Genomic DNA, 26,008 nt, shown 5'->3' on the forward strand with positions numbered 1-26,008 from the left:
ACTAACTGCCTATTCACATTTCCATTTCTCCTGACAGTCACTGGATACTCGCCTCCTGCATCTTCTGGGTGACTACTTCCCTGTAACTCTGATCGATGATCTCCTCACTCTCCTGTACAAGCCGAAGGTCATCCAGCTGCTGCTCCGGATCCCTAACATGGTCTCAAGGAGCTGCAGTCGGATGCACTTCATGCAGTTCTAGTTCCCCGGGATACTCTGGGTCTCCCAGGGCTCCAGCATCCAGCATGAAAAACACACAACAGCCATTTCCTACTCTAGGTACAGTCAGAGAGAGTGAATAAAAGGAACCTTCATAGAAGCTTAGCCAGAGCTAACGCCTCTTTTGAGCTGAAGCCTTATTTGAGCCAAAGCCTGACAATCCTGCACTGACTACTGGCCTACTCCCAACAATGTTATCCACCCTGCTTGTCCCTTCAACACTTTTAAACAAGTGCTGCCCACCTGCGAGAAACCTCGTTGCTGTGGCCTGCTGTTGCTGCTGGCTGAGCTGTCAGTGAGTAACGAATCTGTGGAATTCTTGGCCACAGGCAGCTGAGGAGGCAAAGCCTTTATGAATTTTTAAGGCAGAGGTTGATAGATTCTTGATTGGTTGGGCCATGAAGGGATATGGGGAGAAGGCAGGAGATTGGGGCTGAGAGCAAAAATGGATCAGCCATGATGAAATGATGGAGCAGACTCGAAGGACCAAATTGCCAAATTCAGATCCTATATCTTATGGTCTAATGCGTTTTCTCCAAACTTGCTGTCAGATATTTTCATTATTATAATGAACACAGAGAGGCTTGTTATTATTGTTCTGCATATCAAATTTAGGGCCAATATATTTTAAAGGATTATGGTACCTCTTCATGCTCTCATGCTGAGCTCATCAATTTCATTATCGTTGCCTCCAATTTCCACCCTGCCCTTTCAATTCATTTGGTACATTACTGACATCTCTTTCCCCTTTCTTGATCTCTCTGTTTTCATCTCTGGCGACAAACTGCCAACTGACATTTTTTATAAACCTATGAATTTCCACAGCTATCTTGACAATACCAATTCCCACCCTATTTCCTGTAAATATCACTATTCCCTTTTCTCAGTTCCTTCTTCTCTGCCACATCTGTTCACAAAGATGAGTATTTCCTTTCTAGGACATCAGAGATGTCCTCCTTCTTCAAAGAACAGTGTTTCCCTTCCTCTGTCATTGATCCTGCCCTCAACTGCATCTCCTCCATTTCCCACTCATCCACACTCACCACATCTTCCTACTGCCTAAACAGTGATAGAGTTCCTCTTGTCCTTACCTACCACCTCGTGAGCCTCTGCATCCAACACATCAATCTCTGCAACTTTCACCAGCACCAAAGAGATCCAACCACCAAACACATATTTACCTCTCCCCCACTCTTCACCTTCTGCAGGGATTGTTCCCTCTGTCCTTTCCATTCCTCTCTCTCCACTAACCTCCCTTCAGGAACTTATCCCTGCAAGTGGCTAATGTGCAACACCTGGCCATTCACCTCCTTCATTTCCATTCATGGCCCTTAATAGTCATTCAAGATGAACAAATCACTTCACCTGTGAATCTGCTCCCAATGCAAACTCCTCTATATTGGTGGACCCCATTGTAAATTGGATAATCACTTCCTCTGGCTCCTCCACTCCATTCTCTAAAAGCAGAACTACCCGGTGACTAAACATGTTAATTCTGATTCCCATTCCCTTTCTGACATGTTAGTACATGGCCTCTTCTTGTGCCATTGTAAAGCCACCTTCAGGGTGGAGAGGCAATGCCTTACATTCCAACTGGGTAGCCTCTAACTTGATGGTATGAATATTGTATTCTCTTTCCAATATTTTTCACTCCCTCTCCTTGTATTTCGCACTCTGGCCTCTTACCTCTTTTTACCTGTATATCACCTCTTCCTCGTGTCCCTCCTCCTTTCCTTTCTCCTTTCTAATCCTATTCCTTCCCAGCCCTTTACCTTTCCCACCCACCTGGCTTCACCTTCCTCCTTTCCCTCCCCCTTCCTTTCAGTACTGAAGAAGGATCACAGCTAAAATATCAACTGTTTGTTCATTTCCATAGATGTTGCCACACTTGTTGAATTCCTCGAGCGTTTTACGTGTGTTGCTTTGGATTTCCAACATCTGCAAAATTTATTGTGTTTATATTTTAAAAGATGTTTAAAATTAGAATTTAATTGCATCTGTCTGAAACATGATCATAGGCAATGGACTACAATGAAGTTGCCTACAAGTTTATATTCAACTACCCAATGTTCCACTGGTCAACCCCTCAACATCTAGTTTCCATAAATTTTTGATTTATCCATGACTCCGTGCTCAAGTACATACTCATATCAAATCCTATTCTTCAACCAATGACATGCTTTCTGGTTTGCATTTGCCCTCTGACTGTTCACACAGATGTCAATCCATCCACATTCCTAAAAAGATTGTTTTATGTATATTCCCCTCTTCCTGTTAACTGCATAGGCATTTGCTTTTGGGAATATTAATAGTTGTTCACTGTAGCTTTGATTCCCCTCCAACTTTGAACTCCTGTGAACGCCAAATTTCAACATTCCACGATTGGTCTTCAGTTGCCTAAACTTTAAGCTCTCTGAAAATTACTCTTTACTCTGAAAATCTCTACCTCACAACCGTCTCTTTAAAACCCTCTTGCACGAATATCTTTTTTTCCGGTGCTTTGCTAAGGACCTTTCAGCATTTAATTTTGTCAAAGAAAGGATGGCGGTGATAGAATGGTGGTGAGACTTGAACCCCTAAAATCAAACTCAATGGAGTAATTACGTAAGTGCCTTCAGTATAGAATTCTTCCTGGCACATCAACACAACACTACTGGCAGCTGATGACTTGGGTTTCACTCCCACAGGTTATTATTTCTTCACATCAGTTACAATGCTGGCATTATAACAGCATATTTCCATGCAAAGTACATATGTAAATATAAGGTATTCAATATCCAAGTTGATCACGTAGTACAGATGTGTTATACAAATAATCTAACCTTCTTATCAAAAGGAAAGCTCGTTTGCGCTTTTCCTCACTGTGTTGATTTGCATTTTGTTAAATCACCTAAGCATTGCATTATAAACTGTCTAAATATCCTGATCTGCTTGCTAATAATTTATGGATTTATTAATAATTAATAATGTGTTCATAATACCACACCCCACTTTGATTTGCTTGGCACCCAGATTAATTTAGCTGGAGAAGTATTTGAAATAATGGCAGTACTAGTTTAAACAATACACACAGAATGCTGGTGGAACGCAGCAGGCCAGGCAGCATCTATAGGGAGAAGCGCTGTCGACGTTTTGGGCCGAGACCCTTCGTCAGGAATAACTGAAAGGAAAGATAGTAAGAGATTCGAAAGTAGTGGTTGGAGGGGGAAATGCGAAATGATAGGAGAAGACCGGAGGGGGTGGGATGAAGCTAAGGGCTGGAAAGGTGATTGGCGAAAGTGATACAGAGCTGGAGAAGGGAAAGGATCATGGGACGGGAGATCTCTTGCTATCTTTCCTTTCAGTTATTCTTGACGAAGGGTCTCGGCCTGAAATGTCGACAGTGCTTCTTCCTATAGATGCTGCCTGGCCTGCTGTGTTCCACCAGCATTTTGTGTGTGTTGTTTGAATTTCCAGCATCTGCAGATTTCCTCGTGTTTGCAGTACTAGTTTATACTCTTTACTGCAAATGTTTCAGGAGTTCAGACAACTAAATGCATATCAAATTCTTCTGTTATTGCACTGCCTACTAGACTATGTTCATAAATAAATAAATAAAAATTGATGTCACAAAGAGTTTTAGAGTAGACCGAGTTTGGTCAAGTCGTTTAAAAATTGATCTTCTCATGCATTAAAATTATCAGTGGCTTGTTTGCACTAATCTACAGAAGTTCACATGCAATGAGCTTCCACCATCTACAGCCAGGTCCTAACATCAATGAGTGAACAATGCTGCTATTTTGAATATGAACCTTAATGCCCTCATCATTGAGCCTTAAAGCCAGAGAGTGATACTACACAGAAGCAAGCCTTTATCACACCAGGTCCAAGCTGGCCATCTAGCACCTATCAATAATAAATATCTCATTTATCAGCACTTAGTCCATAATCTTCTTTGGCAATTCAAATACTCATCTGAACAGTTCCTAGTGGTTATGAGAGGGTCTGCCTCCACCCCCAATGCAGATCCAAATTCCAGATACCATGCAGGTTAAAAGGTTTTTCCTCACATCTGCTCTAATCCTCTGACCTCCTACACAATGTCGTCCTTTAGTTTCAGATGTTTGTCTTTTTGGGACAAGTCTCCTACTATCCACTTTATTTAAAACCTCACTTTGACCTCATGGTCCGAGATGCAAGGAGCAATGAAAACCACCTTTCTACAACTCACTTCCTCACTTGCATCATTAGAAGGGATCATCGTGACTATTGGGTTAAAGTTTTTGGCTCTTCCTATAATTACTTCAAGTTGCAGAATTTAATGGAACGTGATTTTCCAAACATTTTTGCATAGGTGTACATTAATAAATAAATAAATAATGATGTCGCAAAGAGTTTTAGAGTAGACCAAGTTTGGTCAAGTTGTTCAAAAATTGATCTTCTCATGCATTAAAATGATCAGTGGCTTGTTTGCACTAATCTACAGAAGTTCACATGCAATGAGCTTCCATATTTACAGTAAATATGTTGTTCAATTTTGCTTGGATTACATTGTAATTGTGCGACCGAACAGAAGGTACACAGAATAGGATAAACCGTTGGCATAGAGACAAGGGGAGTATGATATTTGGGCAAATGGCCGGGGTTATGGATCTCTCAGAGTAGCTACAGAATATTCTAGGGGTGGGGGGGGGGGTTGGGAGTGAGCTGCTAAAAGTTGTGGTGCACTTTGGCACCAATGACATAGGTGGAAAGTGGAATGAACAGTGAGTATAGGGAATTAGGGAAAAAAAACTGAAAAGCAGGATTTCAAAGATAGTACTCTCTGGATTACTCCCACTGCTACATGCTAGTCAGGGCAGGAATAGAAAGGTGGAACATTCAGATGCTTGTCTGAGGAACTGGTGCATGGGGCAGGGGGTCAGGTTTTAGGATCAGTGGAGCTTCCCTCTAGGATAAGGACAGCCTGTGCAAGGAGGACGAGTTGTATCCTGAAAAGGTATCCAGTGCTTTCCCAGCATATATGAAGAATAAATTTATCTCAGGTTTCAACACCAGTACAGGTGTTGGTTTTAACCAATGTTTCGGTGACAAACTCTGCCATCTTCATCAGGGGTCATGCCTGGGCATGCCTGGTCTGGTGGTATCTATGATGCCATTGTCCATCCTTCCAGATTGGTTAGTCCTCATGCAATCAGGTTTCCGCTGTACCACTTGTTTAAAGTGGCCAGGTTGGGGGTTGGCGTTGCACTATTAATAAGGAACAATATCACAACTGCACTCACAGGGAATATAATGGAGGGCTCATGGGTAAAAATCAAAAAAAAGAAAGATGCAAGCACACTAATGGGCTTATACTACAGACACCCCCACTAGCCACTGGGACAATGAGGAACAGATATGCAGACAGATCAAAGAAAGTTATGCAACCCCCTCACTGGACCCATATGCAAATTTGACTCGTTAGCCAGCTCTGCTAACAGCCACAGGACCCAATGGTGAAAAGGCCACCTTTTATAAATGATATACATCTAGGGTCAATATGATTTGAGGCTCAGCCAATCAGGAACATCGTGATGTTCTGATTAAAGACACCTCGATTTGAGCTAATGCTGTGTAAATACTGCCCATACACAATCATCAGTCGGCACAAAATAACAGACTGCGCACCACATAAAATTTTAAAGGAAGTATATTTACAAATTTCAGCTTTATGGAACAGTTAGTTGACAGGAAAAGAAAAACTAAATAAAAGGGCCCATTACAGTTAACCCAGTCCAAATCTGCACATAAATTTGGAGCTCATCTTGAAGTTGTCCTTTCACTCATGTGCTGAACTTGCGGCCTGCGTAAAAGCACACAGCACATTTTGAACGTCGCTCGAAATCCATCTCAAACGAATGGGTGCTCTCATCGGCCTTTCCTCCTTGGAGCCATCTATCTTCACAAAGCACTTTGTGCAGAGGGGACGCTCCTTCCCAATGACATCCTCAGCCAAGTTCCCTCCTGTCCTCTCCGCAGCTCCCATCAAAACCACACTGTCTGTCACCAATCTCTCTGCCCTGCTCTTCGAAACTTGCTCCTGATTCCACCATCATGACTGATGATACATTTTTTAAAAAATTTTCTTTATTAATTTTCTAACAAAAAACTAACAAAAAAAGCACATCCACAAAAACCACAACCATAGCAAAATCAAATTAGAGCAGCAAAAGAAAGAAAGATATAAAGGTGAAAGTGAACATACACAGCAGAGGTGCACCGCACCAAAAACCTCAGTCCTCACCCTGTAAGAAAGTCCAATACTGGGCCCCATATCCTTTCAAAGATGTCCCCTCTGTCCTCATTACATAGTCTCAGTCTCTCCAAATGTAAAGTATTTGCCAGTTCTCTCAGCCACAGATCGTACATAGGCACAGAGTCTATTTTCCACATTTACAGGATTAACTTCTTAGCAACCACCATTCCAAACAATACAGCCATTTTTTCATACTTATTGGCTGAAGATAGGAAGCTTGTTGCTCCAAGGATGGCTATGAGCGGGTCTGTTTCCCACCACTTCCCATAAGCCTCAGAGAAACAGTGAAAAATGCTTTTCCAGTATGCATAAAGCTTACAACATGACCAGAATGAATGTGACAAGTTACTGTTCTCAGATTTACATCTATTACAAACTGGTGAAACATCAGGATAGAAGCTGTGCAACTTTTCTTTGGAATAATGGAGTCTATGTATTGTTTTAAACTGTATAAGTCTGTGTTTGATGTTGACCAAACAATCATGTATACTCTTTAAACACTCATCCCAGACCTCCTCTGTCAGTTCTATACCCAATTCATCCACCCATGCCTGTTTAAGACCTGCAGTATTCACCCGAGCTCCATTATGTAGGATCTGATAAAAGTAGGATATGGCACTACAAGTAACAGGATCAAATTTATTTATTGCCTCCAGGGTCTCATGTTTGTCTAAAACCTCGAAGTTAGGTATATATTTCCTAACATAATCTCAAATTTGTAAATATCTAAAAAAAACTAGATGGAGGAATATTGTAAACTATTTATAACTGGCAAATGTGGCAAAGTTTTCATTAATATATAGGTCAGCTACACTACAGATGCCTCTCTGTTTCCAGGTGGAAAAAAACAGTATCATTCAGGCCAGGCAAAAAGGAATGATTGTCACAGATCAGACTGTCGATACAAGTTTTTTGGGGCCTTAATGTGTAGTTGAATCTGCTTCCAAATTCTTATAGTGCTGCCAACCACAAAGCTGTTACTAAAATGTGACTTATTAACTGCAGTGGGGCTATTAAGGAGAGCTGGTAAGGAAGTCTTCTTACAAAGCACTCGCTCCATGAGTAATCATGCTGGGCACGAGTCGGAGGTAGAGGGTGGGCCTTTTTTTCCACCATGCAAGAATGGATAGGTGGGCAGCTCGGTAATACATTTTAACATCCGGTAGGGAAAAACCACTTGCTTTCCTTGGGCTTTGACAAGTGATTTTTAGTAATTCTAAAGGCTTTATAATTCCAAATGAAGGGTATAATAATTAAATCCATTTGCTTAAAATATGGCAGAGGAATAAACCATGGAATTGACTGGAAAAGATGAAGAAATCATGGCAGTAAAATCATCTTGATTGCGTTAACCCTCCCCACCAAAGAAATTGGAAGGGTTTTCCAAAAGTCAATATTGCATTTTACCTGCTCAACTTTGTTTCGCCAATTCACTTGCAAAAGATCAACTGGGTTTTTGTAATAGTAACACCAAGATAGGAAAAATTATCAGAAATTATTTTAAAGGGATGGGACCGTAAATACGCTGTATTGACACGATGCATATCATATTTATACTGAGTTAAGTATTGTATGTAATTAGTTTTGCTACAATAAGTGTATGGGAGATTGGAAAAAATGTTGAATTTCCCCATGGGGATGAATAAAGTATCTATCTATCTATCTATTAACTACTGCTGTGACTGGCACTAGTTCACTCTTATCCCAATTAATAGAGAAACCTGAGAAACTGCCAAAATTATTAATTAGAGTCAGAAGGGCAGGTATTGATGTTTATAGGCTGGAGATGTATAAAAGGACATCATCAGCGTATAATGAAAGGTGATGTTTATGTCCGTGCATATCTGATGCTAACAGCCAGTGGCTCAATGATAACTGCAAACAAAAACGGAGACGGGGCAGCCTTGACAAGTCCCACGATGAATTGCAAAAGGGGAGGAAATATTCTGATTAGTGATTATAGAGGCAGATGGGTGTGAATAAATTATTTCAATCCATTTGATGAAAGATGGTCCAAATCCAAATTTCTTAAGTGCAAACATCATATATGGCCATTCCACTTGATCAAACGCACATTGTGCATCCAATGAGATGACTACATGCTTTGTATATAAAATATTGAACAGAAGGTGCAGATTAAAATACATGTCTACCTGGTATAAAGCCAGTTTGGTCTGGATGAATGATAGAACAAATGTGTTCTTTTAAACTATTGACCAGGACTTTCCCAAGAATTTTGGTTTCAATGGACAGCAGCGAAATGGGGCAATATGATGAAACCACCTTGGGATCACAGCCTGGTTTTGGAATCAGAGAGCCATTGGCATTACACAAAGTGGGTGGAAATCTGGAAGCTAACCTAGAGTGATTCAACATTCATAAGCAGCGACAATTTTGGACCAAATACTTTGAAGAATTCCATGCTAAAACCATCTGGACCCACTGCCTTATTATTGGGGAGGGAGGAGATAACTTCCTTGATCAGCATCAAGTGCCTTTACTGAATCTACTGACAGTGTGGACAGATTCAGATTATCAAAACATGTTTCCATAGCTTCAACGTCCGGATCGCCTTGTGATTGGTGAACATTAGCATAGAACTCCGCAAAACTCATTAATTTTTTCCGGGTCCATCAATAAAAAGCCATCTTTCGCCTTTATACAATGTACGTCCCTGGAGGCCTGCATCTGTCTTAACTGATGGGCTAATAACTTATGGGGCTTTTCACCAAGCTCAAAATACCTCTGTCTGACTTGTGTCAGTAGTTTTGAAACACTCTTGGACATTATAGAATTATACTCATACCATAAGGCAGTAATCTTATTAAGTAATTCTGCTTCAAGGTTTATTTTGTAAGAAACTTCCAGATTTGCCAACTGATCATCTATTTCACTTAACCTTTTCTTGAATCTTCTTTTTTCTGCTGTCTCATATACCTTTATGCAACCTCTAATAACCGTCTTCATGGCCTCCCAGAGAGTGGAATCATCAACATCGCCCACATCATTGGTATAGATCTATCTTATGTGAAAGATAAGAGAAAAAATCCTTATCCTTTAGCAAAGCATTATTTAAACACCAACTATATTCACTTCTTTTGTGATTCAATTTAAATATAAGGGAGACGGGAGTATGATCTAATATACCGTAGATTCCGGATTTTAAGCCGCTACTTTTTTCCCACATTTTGAACAGCTTTGAACTCTGCGGCCTTTAATCCAGAGCGGCTAATGTATTATTTTTTTTCATGCCGCCGAAAATATTTTGCCTCGTAACAGTAGACCAATAAAATTGATGAGTAGTTCACAGAGGTCCAATGAAATTGTACGATAAATCAAGCGCACTTTCACAATTAAATTATTGTAAATCAGTCATTTGTACTCACCCTCATCAACATGGAAAACACTCAAAGAAAAGCATTGTGCTGCCTTTATGGCAGTTATTTAGTTTATAATATTTTCGCTTAGTAATTCATTTTCTAGTTAAAGTTAGAAGAGTTTTAACTATATTTGTTTTCTGTACTACATCGCGGGATGCTATGATGTCACACCCGGTTTCGCCGCGTCTTGTGGGAAAACGCCGGTTTGCGATAAACGGGACGGTGGGGGGGGAGCGGCATTACGCGAGCGGAGCGGCGGAGCGAAAACGCTGCTTTTAAGTTAAAGGCGATCAATAACTTTTCCTGGTAGGCTGCAGTATATATATTTTTTACCAGTCGTTAGGAGATATTGGAATGTTGTTCAGTAAAGAAGTATACGCAACGTATATTTAAAAGTAGCCGCGTTATGGGCACGGTTCGAAAAAAAGCATTTGCAATATGTATTTGTTTTTGTTACCATATGGATTTAATTAAAAGTTAAAAAATCCTCACGTGTAATATCTTTCTGTGTAAATATCTCATATTACAACGTGGGACACCTGCGGCCGAAAATCCGGTGCGGCCTAAAATCCGGTGCGGCCTTTACAAGTAAAAAATTGATTTTATTTCTAAAATTAGAGCCAGCGGCTTTTAATCAGGTGCTCTCTGTAGTCCGGAATCTACAGTAAGTATATTATGGAAGTGAAACCGACTACTGACAAGACCAATTTCGAATCTAACAAAGAATAATCAATCCTAGAGTAGGAATTGTGTACTGTGAAAAAAATACAAAAAATCCTTCTTCATGGGATTAAGAAGCCTCCAAATATCTACTATGTTATACGATTGCTGAGATTATTAAGAGTTACACTATTTTTAAGTGAACAAACTTGGGGATGTTGTCTACCTAGGAGGGAGTTTAAGATGCAATTAAAGTCTCCGCCTGCAATTATGTTAGAGTCAGACAGATTAGGCATGGCCTTAAAGAGGTTCTGAAAAAAAAATTGGATCAAATTTGGGCCCGTACTCATTCACTAGTGTCAATGGTATGGAGTTTAATATTCCACTTACCATTACATATCTGCCCCTCAGGTCAGTGATAGTTTGTGTGTGAATAAACAGCATGCTTTTTTTTATTAGGATTGCAACACCTCTAGTTTTAGTACTAAAGTTCGACTGGTAGACCTGAGATGCCCAAAGCACTTTCGCCACTGTTTTCTTAATGTGCGCTTCTCGGAGAAAACAAACATCAGCTTTGAGTGTACGAAGATGTGCATACACCCTCCCTCTCATCACTGGACTATTCATCCCCTGTACATTCCAGCTGACCAGTTTAATCTCACCAATGCTGTGCATATGTAGATTAGATGTCATGTCTGCTGCTTAACAAAAAAATATGCTGTATGGTCATGACATAACACAAACAGATGTGCTGTAACAACCTCTTGAGAAACACAAAAAATCCTCCCAAAAATAAGAACACACCAGGAGTAGTACTTCCATACCCTTAACCTAGAGTCAAGCTAAATCCAAGAGCCAACACATGGCCCGGAAGAGCAAGGTAACTACCCATTACTCACTAAACACGGGAGAAACGCCTCTTCACAAATGCACTATGAAACAGAAAAATAAACAAAAGCAATCAGCCCTCACCCACATCTCAGTGTGAGCTTATTTTTCAGTTCCTCATGCGCTGAACATACTAAATAGTCTCCAGATGAAGCCGTTAGCGATCAACAACAAAACCAGTATCCCAGTGTTAATCCGTTTTTTGGTTGATATGGTGTCAGAATATCCATTTTTAACTTCTCAGCTCAGGAACTCCTCAGCTATGGCTGCAGTGCTGAATGTACTGGTGGTGTTGTTAACTGAAACCACAAACCTCGCCGGGTACCAGAATCAGCTCCTAATTTTCCTGGCTTTGCATTTCTCCTTGATGTGCTGAAAATCCTGATGTTTCCTCATGGTGGCCGAGGTTAAATCCGGGTATATGAACACCGGGCGCCCGTCATATAGCAGCGGAGCTCGCTCCCTAGATAGCCGTAGCACCAGCCCTTGAAGTGGTGTAGCCTAGCAATAGTAGCTCTTGGCCTGCCATTTTTTGCCGGTGCTAGGCTCCAGTGGGCACGGTCCACTTCAATCAGCTGGTGGAAATGTTCTTCCCCCAGCAACTTCAAAATCAACGTGGCTACAAATTCCGTCGGCTTATTGTTTTCGGCTTTCTCCTGAACCTCGATAATGCAAATGCTTTGACGGCAAGACCGGGCTTCAAGGTCATCCATCTGAGCCTGTAGCTGCGTGTTTTGGGATATTAGGCTATCAAGCCGCCTCTCATATGAATCGACGGTATCCTCCATTAGAGAAACAGGCTTACCGACTTCGGCTAGAGGAGCTGTTAGGTTCATGATTGACTTACCGTGCTCAGCATGTCTCCTGTCTACCAAACTGTACAGCTTGTTTACTGCCACAAGGACTTCTTCAATGGTAGTTGGGACCGGGGCCTAACAGCTTCAGCTTCTCCTGGGCCCACTAACTTCGCGGAGCCCTCACCAGAATCTTCTTCTCCTGCGCCCTTTTCTTGTTTCTTACTGTTACCTGGCTTCGTCATTTCGTTCAGCCCGTTACAACTCACTTCAGTCACTTAAAAAATAGAATTAACTGCTATTTGGGTGAGGGAAAAGGTGAAGGTAGGTGCAGCTCCCGGGACACACGTCTACTCCATTACAAGACCCCACGTGACCCCCCGATACAACATTCTTAAGTTGAACATCATAGCCCCTTATATTTTAGCCAAAAGCAAAATATTCTAAAAGTAGAAGACACTGCTTTTACAGAACTGCTAAAACGAATACCTACAGCTTAGCAGTAAAAATGTTAACTAGGGCATTACAGTTGCAAATACAACAGATTTGTTGTTACAGGTGATTTCAATTTCCCCACTGTAGACTGTTTTCCTTCAAAGATGTACTGTTCAGGGTAGTGAGTTGTGGGCATGCTATTTTGGTGCAGAAAATGTCAACACTTGCAGCCTGCCCAATACAATCCTTGCTAATCTATTTTGACACAAATGACATATCAATATACATGTGGCAAATAAAGGTAATCTTTAATCTTTAAATGAGTAAAACCATAAGAGTAACTCAGGTAATTTTGTTTAACTCTTAACTACAAATCCAATTCAACTTCTAACCATACCAACAAATCTAGTCTAATTCAACTAAGAGAACAAAACACAAACTTTTTTAAGAGCAAACACGAGGAAATCTGCAGATGCTGGAAATTCAAACAACAACACATACAAAATGCTGGTAGAACACAGCAGACCAGGCAGCATCTATAGGGAGAAGCGCTGTCGACGTTTCGGGCCGAGACCCTTCGTCAGCTGCTGCCTGGCCTGCTGTGTTCCACCAGCATTTTGTGTGTGTTGTTGTACAAACTTTTTTATTTGATTCTTCACCAATAAATCAAACTCAAGATTGCATGCAATTCATTGTGATACTTCTCAGCAATAAATACTTAACTGCTTGTATATTCTTAAACACTGTGCTGGGGAGCCCCAACTCTCAGACAAGACATGACGGGGCATCAAGATCACCAGGTATTCGTCACAATCCAGCCCGTGGAGAGGCTAAAAAAAAATCCCTTGAAACAACCTTGCTATTATACTGTTTAGGGTCTCCCTATCTCCCCTACGAGTGAATAACACTTCCATATAAGGCAAGACCACTGGTATGCAATTTACTGGAAAATACCACATGATTTCCAGTGAATCATCTCATACAGCCCTACCTGCGCAACAAAAGCCTAAAACTAATTTGAGTCAATTGTCTTGTCAATATATTCAACAATTTTATAGCTAATGCAACAGAGAAATCATTAATTATGCTTCATCTTACCACAGCATCTTACCAGCATTCTTTTACTATACTCCCACCCCAGTTTCCCATTATGTACACAATGCCACTGGTGTTTAAATTAAGTAGCTCTGCAGTGAATACTAAGAGCAAAGGTTGCTCCACATCATATCCACAGCATTTCAGAAAGTGAATCTTGGGATTTAATTATATCCCAATGTTTGTATTATTTTTGGATGATAGCCAAAGCATTGATCTTTTCCTCTGTTTTTAGTTGCAGCACACGGCATGTTTAAGCTACCGGTAAATGAAAGCCACCATGATGATCTTCAAAATAAATCATCAAATGCTTATAAAAAACTAGAGAATACTTATTCAAATAAGGTATGTACATCATAATAAAATCCAAAAGCAAGGGTAAGCATAACCAATTCCTATGGTTTTTGCATGAGTAATTGTATGTATATACTTTAAATCTCTAATTAATATTCTTATTTCAACATCTCATCTATTGCTTAGTCTCCAATTACGAGATTAAGATTAGATTTAAATGCATTATGAAAAGAAAAACACTCCTGCCAACTGATCTAATAAAAGGTAATGTTCATAGTGATGTTTTATTGTGATATATTTACTTCTTTAAAATACTTTTTTAAAATCTCTATTTTTGAGTTCGGCTCTTGCTCTATTATCCTTGACATGCACTGCTCCTCATCTCTCAGGTTGCAATCGTGGGGTGGGGGGGGGGGGGTAGTTTATTAGCTGCTTTTGCATCCTAAAGTGAAAAACTATGTTTCCGGAGGCTGCAGAGTGATGGGTGGTTGGGTGGTGAAGGAAGAAGCCTCCAACGTTTCATGCTGGCGAGCAGGGGGGAAAATATGGGTTTAGTTTTAATAGATTTTAGGCGTCTTGGCATTCAGAGAATTTTATAAAAATAGTAACACTGAAAAAGATTTAAAACTTAAACAAAAACATTCTATTTTGATGATACACAAACATTTAGTAAAAAAAAACAAAAATCACATAACACTCAAAAGTGATAATTAAAATTATAACCTGTTTTCCTCTGTCCACCCAACCTCTAAAACAGAAAATGCTGGAAGTATTTTGCAGGTCAGGCAATAAACAAAGACACATAGTCAACATTTCAGGTGACTATCAACATTAATACAGCATCTCTCCACAGATGCTGCCTGACCTGCTGACTGTTTACAGCATTTTCTGCTTCTATTTCAGATTTCCATAGAGTTGAAGAGTCATAGAAAAGTACAGCACAGAAACAGGTCCTTCAGCCCATCTTGTCTGTGCCGAACCATTCAAACTGCCTACTCATAGACCGCTGCCCTCCTTACCCCTGCCATCAATATACCTATCCAAGCTTCGCTTAAACGTTGGAAACCAAGCTTGCGAGCACCACTTGCACTGGCAGCTCACTTCACACTCTCACCACCCTCTAAGTGAAGGAGTTTCCACTCTTGTTCCCCTTAAACTTTTCATCTCTCACCCTTAACCGATGATACTAGTAGTAGTCCCACCCAACCTCAGTGGAAAATGTGCATTTACCCTATCTATACCCCTCATAATTTTGTATAGCTCTACCAGATCTCCCCTCAATCTTCTACATTCCAAGGAATGAAGTCCTAACCTATCCAAAGTTTCCCTATAACACAGGTCCTCCAGTCCCAACAACATCTGTGTCAATTTTCTCTGTACTATTTCAAATTTATTTATGTATTTCCTGTAAGTAGGTGACTGGAACTGCACACAATACTCCAAATTAGGCCTCACCAATATCTTATACAACTTCAACATAACATCCCATTTCCTGTACTCAATACTTTGATTTATGAAGGTCAATGTGCCAAAAGATTTCTTTACAACTCTATCTGCCTATGCCACCACTTTTAATGAACTATGGACCTGTATTCCCAGATCCCCTTTTTCTACTATACTCCTCTGAGCTCTACCGTTCACTGTAAGACCTACTCTGGTTGGTCCAATCAAAGTGCAACACCTCGCTCTTATCTGCATTAAATTCCATCTGCCGTTTTGCAGCACATTTTTCCTGATTGTCTTCCTCACTGTCCGTTACACTCCTCGTCGTGGTGTTATCCACAAATTTGCTGATTCAGTTGACCACATTATCGTCCAGATCATCAATATAGATGACAAGCAGCAACAGACCCAGCATTGATCCCTGTGGCATTCCAGTAGTCACGGGCCTCCAGTCAGAGAGGCAACTGCTGCTTGCTGGCTTCTGCTGCTGAGCCAATGTCTGATCCAATTTACTACTCAACTTGAATGCCAAGCGACTGAACCTTCTTGACCAACCTTCAATGTGGGATCTTGTCAAATGCCTTGCTAAAGTCCCTGTAGACAACATTCATTGCCTTGACTTCATCCATTTTCCTGGCAACTTCCTCGAAAAACTCTATAAGATTGGTTAGACATGACCGACCACGCACAAAGTAATGCTGACTATCCCTAATCCGTCCATGTCTATCCAAGTACTCATATATCCGTTCCTTAGAATACCTTCCAATAGCTTTCCCACTACTGATGTGAGGCTCACTGGCCCATAATTTCCTGGTTTATTTTTAGAGCCTTTCTTAAACAGTGGATCAACATTAGCTATCTCCAATCCTCCAGTAACTCACCTGGCACTAAGGATATTTAAATATCTCTGCCAGGGCCCCAGCAATTTGTGCACTAGCCTCCCACAAGGTCCAAGAGAATACTTTATCCAGCCCTGGGGATTTAGCCACCCTAATTTGCATGAAGACAGAAAACATCTCCTCCTCTGTAATCTCTTTAGGGTCGATGACCTCGCTGCTGCTTTACCTCACTTATAAAGTCTCGGTGTCCATCTCCCAAGTAAATATAGATGCAGAAGATCGATTTAAGATCTTCCCCCATCTCCCAGTTTTTTTCAGTTTTATTCTCCAATTTGTTCGCCTAATTGCAATCATTGAAATCAATGGAGCATCAGTTTGGCCAGCACTATTGGACACTTGAAATACAGCAGTGCAACAAGTAAAATTAGCTTTCCAAATCCATCAGGAATTGCCACAGTTCCACGCTTCACAATGCACATATATAAGTCTGTGTCTCACTACAGTCACAATACAGAAACACTGGTGATACAGTTTAAAAAGGTCAGACTATGCTACCAAGATACAACTCTTGTTAAAAGAAAATATGGGACCCATTCTACCCATTTAGGAAAAAACTGTACCCTCCGAAATACATACCTTTCCTCAAGCAAATGCTCAATCTCTTATGAAATGATACAGCACCGAAGGATATTATCCACACTATCTTCCCTATGCCAGTTCAATTCAAGAAACATAGGGACTTACAGATCAGAGATGGTTCCTTATGATCCATATTGTCTATGTTGATTGTGGTGCCCATCTACACCTGTATTCATCAACTCTTTCCAGGTCCAAATTTCTTCTAAAGACTTACATAATTAGACCCACGCCCATGCTATTCCATATAACCTTACAATTATTCCCCTTCAAGTATGCATCCCTTTTGAAAAATACTTTTGAATTTACTTCTCCTAGAAAGTTTATTACAAATTCATTAAATTTAAAACATTACCTTTATCTCCCTCGTGGTTCCTTTACCCATCTTTTTAAACTTGCTCGTTGGCTATTGATCTCTCCAGAGAAACAATTTCTTCCAGTTTAACCTCTTATAATTTTGAACCCACCAATTAAACTTATCTTTAATCCTTTTCTGCTCCGAAAGCAACTTTTCCAGGCACTCTACAATGTCCTTCCTTCCTAACACCATCTTGGTAAGTCGGTTCAGTACCCCCTCTAAGGCTTTGACATCTTTCTAAAATCAAGTTTGCCAAACTGAGCAGATTAATTGACTTGAGGTTCAACCAAAGATTTTGAAAAGTGTAGTTTCTTTTTTTCTCTCTCTGTAAATCTTTGTAACAACAAAATCTTTTTGATTTTTTGTACTTTCTTCTCAGCTTGCTCCATAATATTCAAAGAGTTCAATGCGCCTCTGCATTTTCATCCCTTTCCAGGGAGTATTACATAGTTTAGAAACATAGAAAATCTACAGCACAATACAGGCCCTTCAGCCCACAAAGTTGTGCCAAACATGTCACTACCTTAGAAATTACAAGGCTTACCTATAGCCCTCTATTTTTCTAAGCTCCATGTACTGATCCAAAACTCTCTTAAAAGACCCTATCATATCCGCCTCCACCACCGTCGCCGGCAGCCCATTCCACGCACTCACCACTCTCTGAGTAAAAAACTTACTCCTGACATCTCCTCTGTACCTACTCCCCAGCACTTTAAACCTGTGTCCTCTTGTGGCAACCATTTTAGCCCTGGGAAAAAGCCTCTGACTATCCACATGATCAATGCCTCTCATCATCTTATACACCTCTATCAGGTCACCTCTCATCCTCCTTCGCTCCAAGGAGAAAAGGCCAAGTTCACTCAACCTATTCTCATAAGGCATGCTTTCCAATCCAAGCAACATCCTAGTAAATCTTTTCTGCATCCTTTCTATGGTTTCCACATCCTTCCTGTAGTGAGGTGACCAGACTGAGCACAGTACTCCAAGTGGGGTCTGACCAGGGTCCTATATAGCTGCAACATTACCTTTTGGCTCCTAAATTCAATTCCACGATTAATGAAGGCCAATACACCGTATGCCTTCTTAACCACAGAGTCAACCTGCACAGCTGCTTTGAGTGTCCTATGGACTCGGACCCCCAGATCCCTCTGATCCTCCACATTGCCAAGAGTCTTACCATTAATACTATATTCTGCCATCATATTTGACCTACCAAACTGAACAACCTCACACTTATCTGGGTGAACTCCATCTGCCACTTCTCAGCCCAGTTTTGCATCCTGTTAATGTCCGCTGTAACCTCTGACATCCCTCCACACTATCCACAACACCTCCAGCCTTTGTGTCATCAGCAAACTTACTAACCCATCCCTCCACATCCTCATCCAGGTCATTTATAAAAATCACGAAGAGTAAGGGTCCCAGAACAGATCTCTGAAATACTCCACTTGTCACCAACCTCCATGCAGAATATGACCTGTCTACAACTACTCTTTGCTTTCTGTGGGCAAGCCAGTTCTGGATCCACAAAGCAATGCCCCATTGGATCCCATGCCTCCTTACTTTCTCAATAAGCCTTGCATGGGGTACCTTGTCAAATGCCTTGCTGAAATCCATATACACTACATCTACTGCTCTTCCTTCATCAATGTGTTTAGTCACATCCTCAAAAAATTTCAATCAGGCTCATAATGCACGACCTGCCCTTGACAAAGCCGTACTGACTATTCCTAATCATATGATGCCTCTCCAAATGTTCATAAATCCTGCCTCTCGGGATCTTCTCCATCAACTTACCAACCACTGAAGTAAGACTCACTTTTCTATAATTTCCTGGACTACCTCTACTCCCTTTCTTGAATAAAGGAACAATATCCACAACCCCACAATCCTCTGGAACCCCACTGATGATGACTTAGCAATCCTCATTCTTCTCTCTGCCCTCATTCCAAAACAGCTATATGACATTTTATTTTCAAAAAGCTTAAAAACTGAAGATGCTGGGAAATCTGAAATAAAAGCAGAGAATGCTGGAACTACTCAGCAGTCATCAGTACCTGTGAGGAGAGGAAGAATTGATGTTTCAGATCAATGACTTGTAAACAATTTTATGTCATTGTATGTGCACTTATACTTTACAAGAACTGAATATGATTTTATTTTGAACAATGCATTTATTAGTACAGTCTGCCCTTATCTGCGGGGGATTGGTTCTGGGCCCCTCGCGGTTACCAAAATGCACGGATGTTCAAGTCCCTTATGCAACCTGTCTCAATCCGGCGGATCTTAGGACCCAGAGGAACCCCAGACCTTATTTAACCTGTCTCAGAGCAGTGGACATTAGGACCCAGCGCCAGAGCTCTGACTGCGCAGTGTTTCTGTTCACAAGAATAATCACAATCATGATTGAAAATAAAGTGGAAATAATAAAGCGATCAGAAAGAGGTGAAACACCATCGGTCACTGGAAAAGCGTTAGGCGACGTCGGTCAACGATCAGAACAATTTTAAAGGATAAAGTGAGAAAGGCTCTGCCCCGATGAAAGCTACAATTATTACTAAGCAACGCAGTGGTTAATTATTGGGTTTTGGGTTTTTGGGTTTTTGATCCTCCACATCAACCTGGAGCGATCTGTCCTGAGTCCCGAGAACTTCCGTTCCCAAGCCCGGCGCTGAAACATACGTTCTTAAGTGTTTTATATGCATAGAAAGGTAAAATATATACTATATACTAAGACAAACATTTGACTAACTGACGCTAAATAATACCGGTTGTACCTGTTTCGACTTACCTAGTAAGAGAACTTCCGATTTTTTTCGATCCACGCACATCCTCCCATATACATTAAATCATCTCTAGATTACTTATAATACCTAATACAATGTAAATTATATGTAAAATGGTTGTTATACTGCATTGTTTAGGGAATAATGACAAGAAAAAATGTCTGTACATGCTCAAACAAGAAGTGCTGGAAGAGCACTTCCTGGTTTTCGCGATCCGCGGTTGGTTGAATTCGCGCATGCAAAATCCGCGGATAAGAAGGGCCAACTGTAATTGTCAAAACTCAGTATAGAATTGTATTCCAAAAGATAACCTTTACTTTGTACTTCCAGCTTGCCAGATCCTTCAGCATATTGAATGGGTTCCAGTGTGTCAAAATAACGAATATTAGGTAATCGCTTTTAACTGATCTGATTTAAAGTCCTCTACAGCAAAGAATATATTCTTCCAAATCCATTAACTTTAACAGCGGTGTAACTTTTTAAACCTATGCTGCTTTCACATCTTTTCTATGTTCAATTTGGGATCAAACCTCAGAAATTCTATCATGTGGTGCACCAGTGATATGTTGCCAGACTGCAAAGCACAATTAATTACACTCTATGGCTTTCAGCGTCTGTGACTTCATTTCAAAACCCCTTTTGTGAGTGTTAGTCATTTCAGTAGTGTCTAACAGAGTGCAACAACCATTAGGACTGGATTTCCTTGGGACTCATAGGTACATTTGAGCCCACAGAAGGTGTGGGCCAGGCCTACACAAATTCCCTGAAGCCTGCTTCAGTAAAACTTACTTGAGCAGAATACTGCATAATGGGGCTGCACTAATGGAAAACAATTTTAAATTAAACTCTTGCAGTGTGTTCCAACACCCTTCTTACCCTTGATTGTGACTTCCAGCTGTTGAACTGGATCAAATCCCCTCCAATCTGCTCACACCCTGGGATATGGTGTACAATTTTGGTTGCCATGTTATGAAACTAGAGAGAGAGTGCAGAGAAGATTTATGGGAATGCTGCTAAGGTTCGCAAGTCTGAAATATAGGGAAAGGTTAGTCAGACTAAGGCTTTATTCCTTGGAGCACAGGAGATTGAGAGGTGATCTTACAGTAGCGTATAAAATCAAGAAGAGCCAAATGCAGGAAGTTGTTTGGTTAGCCCCGTGGTCAGCATGGATGAACTAAGCAAGAGGGTCAGTTCCCATGCTGTATCACTCTATGACTGAATGACCTCCCTAACCTCGGATCCTGGCACTGAAGCCATCAATAACCCCCTGGCAGCTAACCATTTCCACTTCTGGTGCCACCACCAATACGGAATTTCTCAAAGCTCATCATATCCCTACCACCTAACTCCACCAAGAAAAAATGAACTCCCCAATCCCTCACCCACCAAGACAAATGAACTCCCCAATCCCTCACCCACCAAGACAAATGAACTCTCCAACCCCTCACCCACCAAGACAAATGAACTCCCCAATCCCTCACTCACCAAGAGAACTGAACTCCCCAATCCCTCATCCACCAAGACAAATGAACTCCCCAATCCCTCACTCACCAAGAGAACTGAACTCCCCAATCACTCACCCACCAAGACAAATGAACTCCCCAATCCCTCACCCACCAAACAGAAATGAACCCCCCAATCCCTCACCCACCAAGAGAACTGAACTCCTCAATCCCTCACCCACCAAGAGGACTGAACTCCCCAATCCCTCACCCACCAAGAGGACTGAACTCCCCAATCCCTCACCCACCAAGACAAATGAACTCCCCAATCTCTCACTCACCAAGAGAACTGAACTCCCCAATCCCTCACCCACCAAGACAAATGAACTCCCCAATCCCTCACTCACCAAGAGAACTGAACTCCCCAATCCCTCACCCACCAAAACAAATGAACTCCCCAATCCCTCACCCACCAAGACAAATGAACTCCCCAATCCCTCACCCACCAAGAGGACTGAACTCCTCAATCCCTCACCCACCAAGACAAATGAACTCCCCAATCCCTCATCCACCAAGAGGACTGAACTCCCCAATCCCTCATCCACCAAGAGGACTGAACTCCTCAATCCCTCTGATTGCTGTTTGGTGACCTCCAACTTGATGGCCTGAACATCGATTTCTCAGATTTATGATAATGCCCCCCAACACCCCACTCCTCTTCTCCATTTCCCATTCCCTTTTCTCTCTCTCTCACCTTATCTCCTTGCCCACCCATTGCTTATCTCTGGGCTCCTTCTCCCTTTTTCTTTCCTCATGGCCTTCTGTCTCTTTAACTAATCAACTTCCCAGCTCTCTACTTCATCCCTCCCGCTCTTGGTTTCACCTATCACCTTGTGTTTCTCCCTCCCCTCCTGCCACCTTTCAAATCTAGTCCTCAGCTTTTTCTCGCCAGTCCTGCCGAAGGGTTTCGGCCCAAAACGTCAACTGTGCATTTTTCCATAGATGCTGCCTGGCCTGCTGAGTTCCTCCAGCATTTTGTCTGTGTTGCTAGGAACTCATGATGTATAGATTCTGCACTGCCTGTTGATTGCATATAGATCAATGATCTGCACAGAATTAATAAAGACATTGAAGTAAAGAAAGATTAACAAAAACTTACCTGTATTTGTATTCATGTACCTGGAGTTCATACAAAACTGAAGGGTCAGATATGAAGTGTATTCACCATCTCTCCTCAACAGCTTACAGAATGATGTTGATCTCAATGGTGAGTTATGGGACAAAAAGAAAATTCAGATGCATATGTGGCCACTGGATCCCTGAATTCCATAAACAAATTGCAGCAGGTTCTGCATTTTGTTAGCTGTTTTCTCAAGTTCAAGTTAATTGTCATAGGCATAAATACACAAGGTATAAAAATCACAAGAATTAACTTCTCGCTACACAGCATAGCACATTATACACATAATAGACATTAAGTTAACATCAACTTATATTAACATAAGTTATTCTTAATTTGCACAACAAAATAAATATAATGAGCGCAACTTAAGAGTTAGAAAAGTGTTTGGCAGTGGGGAAGAAGCTGTTGTTGAACCTTGAGGTGTGGGTCTTCAGGCTTCTATACCTCCTGCTTGATAGCAGCATTAAGAAGAAGGGACGGCCAGAATTGCTGGGGAAGGGGATCCTTAATGATGAACATTGCATTCCTGAGATTTTGCCTTTTGTAGATGTGTTCAATGTTGGAGAGAGCTGTTCAGGTGATAGAAATGGCTTAGTCCACTACTGTCTGGCACCTTTTGCATTCCTGTATATTGGAGAGTTCTGAGCAGCCCGTGATGCAACCATTCAGAATACCTTCCACCCTACATCCATAGAATTTTGTCATAGTCAAATAATGTGCTGAATCTTCTTAAACTTCTAGGAAAGTAGAAGTTGCATCTCTGTGCTGGTCCCATATGAGGAGTGTTTGGCAGCTTTTGTCATGTACTCATTGGAATTTAGAAGAATGTGAGGGAGATCTCATTGAAACCTAACAGATGTTGAAAGGGCTAGATAGGGTGGGTGTGGAGAAGATGTTTCCTGTGGTGGCATTTCCTGAACTAGAGGGCTCAGCCTCTTAGAACAGAGTTAAGGAGGAACTTTTTTAGCCAGAGAGTAGTGAATTTGTGGAATACTCTGCCGCAGATTGCGGTGGACGCCAAGTTCGTGGGAATATTTAAGGCAGAAGTTGATCGTTTCCTGTTCGGTCAGGGCATCAAAAGATATGGTGAAAAGGCAGGTGTATGGGGTTAAGTGGGATCAAGGATCAGCCATGATGGAATTGTGGAGTAGACTCGATGGGTTGAATGGCCTAATTTCATGGTTTTATAGTCTTGTATAACCACCACTCAGTCTCCCCATCCATACATAACTTGTAAAAGATTTTTTTTAATTCTCAAATTGAAATTTAATTCTCTCCATTCCAAAAATTCCTCCTACCCAACCCCCAGCCCTCATGATATGCACCTGTGCTTTCCGTAGGCATTTTCAGAATGAAGCACCTTATCCGTGAATTGACAACATTGATAGGCTACCTTCACTGGAAAGCAGATGACAAGCAGACATTTAGATAGATAGAGATAGATAGATAGATAGATACTTTATTCATCCCCATGGGGAAATTCAACTTTTTTCCAATGTCCCATACACTTGTTGTAGCAAAACTAATTACATACAATACTTAATTGTACTTAATTTGATTTGATCAGCTGTGGAGATAGTGTCAACAGAGTTAGACAACATGGGAGGGATGGTTGTTCATAACCTTCCACTGCTTTGACACACTTAATCAGTCATGCTGCCTAACACATATGCTTCAGATTCATTGTTCTCTCCGAGCAAAGTGGCCTTGAATTGTGTTAATACGGGGTCTACAGAAGCCAAATGGACACTACAGCTCCCCAAGAGTTACATCAGTTCTGCCCTTCTTCCATCAAGTAGAGGGACTTAAAATCCTTTATGGTAAGTTATTACACAGTAGCTCTGAATTTATTTGATTGGAAGCTCATTTTTATTTTATATTTTATATATAATTAGCAATCAAAGCACCATTGTGGAATTTCAACTCAACATCAATGGAGAATTAAAATCTGAACGTTTTCTAAGTCAATCCAAGGATGCAATTTCTCTGATCAATGAAGATGCTATAAATACCTTGAAACTGTCCATTACAGGTATGAGCTTGATGCTGTAAATATTGAAAATCACTGTCAAAACATTGAGTACAGAAGTTGAAATGTTATGTTGGAGCTGTACAAGGCATCAGTGAAGATGCATTTGGCATATTGTGTTCAGTTTTGATCAACCATTAAGCTGGAAAGAGTGCAAAGGAGATTTACCAAGATGTTGCCAGGATTCGAGGGACTGAGTGACTGAGTTATGGAGAGAGATTTTTTACAATCAATTAGTATATTAATTTGTCACTTGGGCAATTAGTAGGTTAATTGGTCGCAAGGGTGTAATTGGGTGGCAAAAGATTGTGTCAATAGTCTTGTGCTGACTAATTACACACATGTGACCAATTAACATACTAACACATGACATCTTTGGAACATGGGAGGAAGTCAGAGTATCAAGAGGAAATCCACATGGTCATGGGGAAATGCTCAAACTCCTTACAGACAGTGGCTGAACTGAACAAGTCATTGGCACTGTAATAGTGTTATGCTACTGTACCACCCCAAATGAGCAGGTTTGGATTTTTCAAAGTAAATATATTATCAAAGTACATAAATGTCACCATATACACACCTGACATTTGTCTTCTTGTGGGCATACTCAGAAAATCCAAGAACCATAGCAGAATCAATGAAAGACCACACCCAATCAGGCAGGCAACCACTCAACATGCAAAAGACAATAAACAGAAATAATAATAACAACAATAAGAAGAATAAATATGCAATCAATATCAGGAACATGAGAGAAAGAGTCCTTGAAAGTGAGTCCATAGGTTGTGGGAACAATGTAGTAATGGGTCAAGTGCAGTTGAATGAAGTTATTCCCATTGGTTCAAGATCCTATGGTTGAGGGGTGACATTGATTCCTGAACCAGGTAGTGTGAATCCTGAGGCTCTTGTACCTTCTTCCTGATGGCAGTAGCAAGAAGAGAGCATGGATGGGTCCCTAATGGTGGATGTTGCTTTCCTGTGACAACATTCTGAGTAGGTGTGTTCAATGGAGGGAGGGCTTTACCCATTATGGACTGGGCCGTATCCACTACTTTCTATAGGATTTCCCATTCAAGGGCATTGGTGTTTCTGTACCAGGCTGTGATGCAACCAGTCAATATACTATCCACTACACATCTATCGAAGTTTGTCAAAGTATTAGATGTCATGCAGAATTTTCGCAAACGTCTGAGGAAGTAGAGGTGCTGCCATGCTTTCTTCATAAATGCACTTGCGTGCTGGGCCCAGGA

The 26,008-nt window shown here is 41.0% G+C and overlaps 1 protein-coding gene across 2 annotated transcripts in view; it reads left to right on the forward strand.

Moving 5' to 3' along the window:
- Nucleotides 1–26,008, forward strand: part of LOC140732819 (adhesion G-protein coupled receptor F1-like) — a 102,708-nt gene that overhangs the window by 33,065 nt on the left and 43,635 nt on the right. For both annotated transcript variants that reach the window (XM_073055450.1, XM_073055451.1), the window contains exons 6-8: nt 13,984–14,093; nt 20,435–20,493; nt 24,625–24,761. In XM_073055450.1, coding sequence (XP_072911551.1) covers nt 13,984–14,093; nt 20,435–20,493; nt 24,625–24,761 — 306 coding nt within the window. The remainder of the gene's footprint in view (nt 1–13,983; nt 14,094–20,434; nt 20,494–24,624; nt 24,762–26,008) is intronic.

The sequence above is a fragment of the Hemitrygon akajei genome, chromosome 9 (assembly GCF_048418815.1).
Source record: "Hemitrygon akajei chromosome 9, sHemAka1.3, whole genome shotgun sequence".
NCBI lineage: Eukaryota > Metazoa > Chordata > Chondrichthyes > Myliobatiformes > Dasyatidae > Hemitrygon > Hemitrygon akajei.